Source organism: Vombatus ursinus, unplaced genomic scaffold (assembly GCF_900497805.2).
Source record: "Vombatus ursinus unplaced genomic scaffold, bare-nosed wombat genome assembly UNPS02014775.1, whole genome shotgun sequence".
Lineage (NCBI taxonomy): Eukaryota > Metazoa > Chordata > Mammalia > Diprotodontia > Vombatidae > Vombatus > Vombatus ursinus.
Genome location: NW_020954553.1, coordinates 9002385 through 9007676, shown reverse-complemented (window position 1 = coordinate 9007676; position 5292 = coordinate 9002385). Strand labels below are relative to the sequence as shown.

Sequence of the window (5292 nt, the reverse complement as noted above, 5' to 3'; positions counted from 1 at the left end):
GGGGGAGTAATGTCATTGCTCCAAGGGACAAAATGGAACCAGTTCTGAAAAGTGTTCTGAGATCATTGGAAGACAGGTCCACCTGTCATAAGAGAAGAGGTTATACAAGCAGAATAATGGTGGGTAGGTAGTATTGAGTGGGGTCATAGTTGTAGAGTTGGAAGGGATCTTGGAGTCCATATAGAATAGCCCCTTATTTTGCAGATGGAGAAACTAAGGCCAAAGAGCTTCCCATTAGATTGTAAGCTCCTTGAGGGCAAGGACTGTCTTTAGCTTCTTTTAGTATCCCCAGCACATAGCTCAGTGCCTGGCACACAGTAGGTGCTTAATAAATGTTGAATTGATTGCTGGTCAGTGACTTGACCAGGATCAAGCAGGTAGTAAGCCTCCCAGCCAGGATCTCAGCCCTGGTCCTGTGCTTGTCCTAACACATCATATTGTTGCAGAATCTTAAACTGTCCGAGCTGAGAGAGACCTCAAAGATCTTCTAATCTAGCCCATTGCTCTCATTTCACAGAAGAGGAAACTGAGGGTCAGAGAGGAGAAGGAGCTTCCCAAAGGCCCCACAACAGCTTAGTGTCAGGACTAGAACACAGGTCTCTTGGCTTCCAGGCAAGGACTTTCTCAGAGCCTTGTCATCCTTGAGTTCTGACCCAAATCCCAGAGTCTGTACCTCCAATTCTTGCTTCTCACCACTGTTCTGTACTTAGTGCCTCTTAGGGGTAGGATTTTCTTCCCCTCTGGACTGTATGGAGGTCAAGGGAGGGAAGGAAGAGAACCAGAGAACCATAGAGTGAATGCCACAGTTCAGAAAACATCTAGTAACCTCACCTCCCCACTTTACAGATAGAACAACTGAGGCCTGAAGGGAGAAATACCTAATGTCTCTTTGAGCCTGAAATGCTCTGCCTTTTGAGGTGACTCTTACAAAGGAGGGGTCCCTGAGCCCACCCCATGCCCAGGTCATATGGGGGAGCAGGCAGGTAGGACGCACGTGCCATCGGAGCTGTTGCTGTTGGTGCTGCCATCGGTGGATTCTCGGCTCCCTTGACGTGTGACCCTGCTTCTCATCTCCACAGCAATTCCGGTCTCTGTGCTCCGCCTGATGTTACTCGGTAGTTTCTTGGTTCCACCTTCTAATGCACAGAGAGAGAACCCAGGCATGGATTTCTTGGGAGGGAGGAGGGAGCCACAATCACTGGGGGCCCCAGTGATTCCTGCTTGCCCCTCTGGGCTGAGGAACTCAGGATCCCAGCAGGCTGAGGGGAGAAGGAAGGAAGTCTTTAAGACCTCCATGGCCTTCCCCTTGATCCCTTCTTGGGAGCAAGGAAAGATGCTACCAGGAGAGGAGAGGGCCTCAGCCCCCATTTGGGAGAAGATGGGGGTACAACAGGAAAGTCTCTATACACACACAGAGAGACACCATATCTAAGACCTCAGTCCCAAAGGCCACCAGCAAAGATCAAGGAACTTAACATACCCCAGAATATGCCAACCCTCATTCCCACCCCCTACTCCACTCCAGTTTTTATTCCTTTGCCCAAAACTGCCTAATATGAGTTTCTAGAAGTCATGAACTCCCAGGTTTACCCTGTCTCCACCCAACACTATCTTTGAGGCCATAAGTGTCATACCAACACCCCACTGCCATCTGACATCATCACAAATCCCAATACCCCATTTGAGTCTGATACCATTTCCAGACTCGGTGCCCCATGATCAATACCCCACTGTTTGTCTGTTACTTTCATCTCAGACCTACAACTCTGTCTGACAGCATCTCAGAGGCCATCACTACTGGACCAACACCCTTCTCTGTGTGTGTGTATGACAATATCATAAACACCATAAACACTGAGATCAAGCACTTTCTTCTGCCTGACACTATCCCAAACTTCTATCCCCGGATCTATACCTCCCTCTAAACCTGATACCATCACAAAAGCTATCACCCTCCCCCCATCCAACATTCCTTTTTCCTGTCTGACACTCTTACAAACCCCTAGCTGGGTAATTTAGGGGCAGGTTGTTCACTTTTGGGGCAGCTAAGTGGTGCAGTGGACAGAGTGCCAGTCCTAGAGTCAAGAAGACTCATTTCTGAGTTCAAATCTGGCCTCAGAGACACTGGGCGAGTCACTTAATCCTGTTTGCCTCAGTTTCTTCATCTGTAAAATGAGGGGGAGAAGGAAATGGCAAATTACTCCAGTTTCTTTGCCAAGGAAACCTCAGATGGGGTCATCAAGAGTCAGACTGAATAACAACACTCACTTTTTTGGCTTTTGGTTTCCTTGTTTGTAAAAATTGCAGAGGGCAGAGAGAAGATGGATTACATGATCTCCAAGGTCTCTCTCTCTCTCTCTCTCTCTTTTTTTAGGCAATTGGGGTTAAGTGACTTGCCCAGGGTCACACAGCTAGTACGTGTCAAGTGTTTGGTCTGAGGTCGGATTTGAACTCAGGTCCTCCTGACTTCCAGGACAGTGCTCTATCCACTGCGCCACCTAGCTGCCCCTCCAAGGTCTCTTTCAGCTTTAAAATGCTGTGATCTTTTACTGAATACCATCACAGATCCCAATCTCCTTCTTGCCCTGACACAAACTACAGAAACTCAAAGTTAGAATAACAACTGATATTTATTGAAAAGGTATAAAACTTTTCAAAGTTTGCAAAGCAGCTTATTATTACCCCATCACCCATTTGCTATACACAATAACCTGTGAGATAGATATTAACACCCCCTTTTTACAGATGAGGAAACTGGGACTCAGAAACAATAAAGTGATTGCTCATGGTCACAAAACTATCATGAGTGAGAGGTGGGATTTAAAACTGGGTTTTCTTAATTCCATGTCCAGCCTTCTATTCACTAGGTCACAATTTAGATCTCTTAGAAAGGACCTCAGAGGTGTTGAATCTATATTCTACCCGTTTCAGGATCCCAAACGAGATCATCCGGCATCCATTTGAAGACCTCTAGTGACGGAGAAATTGCTACTTTCTAAGGCATCCCATTCCACTTTTGGACAGCTCAGATTTCTAGGAAGATCTTCCCTGCATTGAGTTTAAATCTACCTTCGTGGTCATGGTTTCTCTATCCCCATCCCTATCCCTATGCCCACTCCCCTCAAACCCCCAATAGCTCCTTGTTCTGTTCTCTGGGGCCAAGCAGAGCAAATCTAATCCCTCCTTCCCATGACAGCCATGTAAATACTGGAAACCAGTATCATACACCTCCTGTCTCACTCCCGTATTCTGTTCTCCAGCTTAACCATCCCCAGTTCTTTCACATCATGATCTCAAAAGGCTTTTTTCACTATCCTGGTTGCCTTCCTCTAGATGCTGCCCAGTTCATCAATGCCCTTACTAAAATATAGTGCTCAAGACTAAACAACAATATAGACACAGGCTGACAAGAGTAGAGAATGGTGGGATTACTGAATCACTTATTCTGGACACCACAGCTTTTAAAACAAGTATTAAACTACATTTGCTTTTTTAGCTGCTACAGCCCACTACTGATTTATATTGAGTTTGCAGTTCACCAAAACCCTCAAATCTATCTATCCAAGCCTGCCTTCCATCCTGTACTTGTGAAGTTTATTTTTGAGGTGTCAGATTTTTGCACTTATGGTTACTGAATTGAATTTTATTTGGTCCAATGTTATAGTCTGTCAAGATATAACTATTGTCCAATATGTTGTCTATCCTTCCTAGTTTTGGTCACCTGGAAATTTGATGAACATGTCATCTAAACTTTTATCCAAGTCAAATTCAGTCCCTTAGCCAGTCAGTTGGAGACCCACTTTCCTCTTCGATCCATCCTCCTCAGGAGCTGCTAAAATGAGACACCAAAAGCACAAGTCTGACCATGTCAGTACTCTGCTCAAGAAACTCCAGTGGCTCCCTATTGCTTCTGGGATAAACATACATTCTTCTGTTTAGAATTTGGAGCCCTTCACAATGGGTCTTCAGCCTACCTTTCCAGGTTTATTGACATATTATTGCCTTTCACCTGTTCTATATTTCTAGTCAAACTAAGTATATGTTCCTCATATATAAAATTCTATCTTCTTTCATAGCTGCTCCTCAGTGCCTTAAATGTTCTCCCTCCTCACCTCCGATGCTTAAGCTCAGCTCCAGTCACCTCCCACATGACACTTTTTCTGATCTTTCCCCTCCCTCACCCAGAGAGTCTCAAAATTATTTTGTATTTCCTTCTATGTGTGTAAATTGTTTTCTCCCAGTTAAATGTAAGCACTTAGAGGGCTTGAAATTTTTCTTCTTCCTTCTCTCTTCTCTCTCTCTCTTTCCCTCTCTTCTCTCTCTTTTCTCTCTTTTTTGTAACCCCATTGCCTAGCAAAAGGCCAGACACATAACAGGTCCTTAATAAATGCTTGATTTATTAAAACTGGTTTGGTGGTTAACATGCTGCCTTCCTGGGTCAGACCACTCAAGCTCTTTGGATCTGCCTGATTGGACTAGCGTCCAGCCCATATCTTTCCAATGTGTCCTAAAATACAGATAAACTAAAGCTTATAAGTAAACTCTATCTTACAGTCTGTCTCTCACCTACCAAATGAGTAAACCCTGCTACAACGGATCATCCCCGGACCAATACCCATCTCTGCCTGTTATCACCACAGCCCAGAAAGGTTGTGGGAAGGAGGAATGGAGAGGGAGTAGGGGGTCTTACTCAGCCCACTCCTCTGGGACAGACAGGACTTGGGGGGAGGGGGTCTCGGATAACAGGCTGTGGAGAGGAAACGCAGAGGGGGAGGGCTGGCTCCCCTTAAGACAGCAACTCCCTTCCCTTCTCCGCCTCCTTCGGTTGCCATGGTAACCTCCTCCGCATTGCAGAGACGCCCCCGCTCCTCCACAATCCCCCAGGCTGCCACTGTTGTGGGGGGGGGGGGAGAACGTTGAAAGGAAGAGAATGGGTTTGGTCCAATCCATTGGCTGTTGCTGGGAGGGGTGTGCGGGAATGGAGGAAAATTAACCACATGTCCACCAATCAAGCGAGGGAGGGAGGGGGGACCCAAAGGGAGGACGTTTACCTAGGGGCGTGGCCCACCAGGGGAGGGTCCCATGTACTGACATAAGCATGGGCGGGGTGTGGAGGGGCTCGGACACTCAGTTTAGTGGGGATGGTAGGGTGAGGCACTGCTTTGCCTGAGACGCAAGTGTTGGCTACCATGGTAACATCCTTCCTGGACAGAGAAAGCTCCCTTCTTCCTTCCCTCCCCCGGGATGGAGCCGTTATTGTCCGTTTACCTTCAGAATGGGGAGATTGGGGGG

The 5292-nt window shown here is 46.7% G+C and overlaps 1 protein-coding gene across 1 annotated transcript in view; it reads right to left on the bottom strand.

Annotated features, from left to right (window-relative positions):
- The window catches only part of RIMS3 (regulating synaptic membrane exocytosis 3), a 22618-nt gene that overhangs the window by 10601 nt on the left and 6725 nt on the right, over positions 1 to 5292 (bottom strand). Inside the window, exon 2 of the mRNA XM_027864537.1 lies at positions 995 to 1136. Within this exon, the coding sequence (XP_027720338.1) occupies positions 995 to 1136 (142 nt within the window). The remainder of the gene's footprint in view (positions 1 to 994; positions 1137 to 5292) is intronic.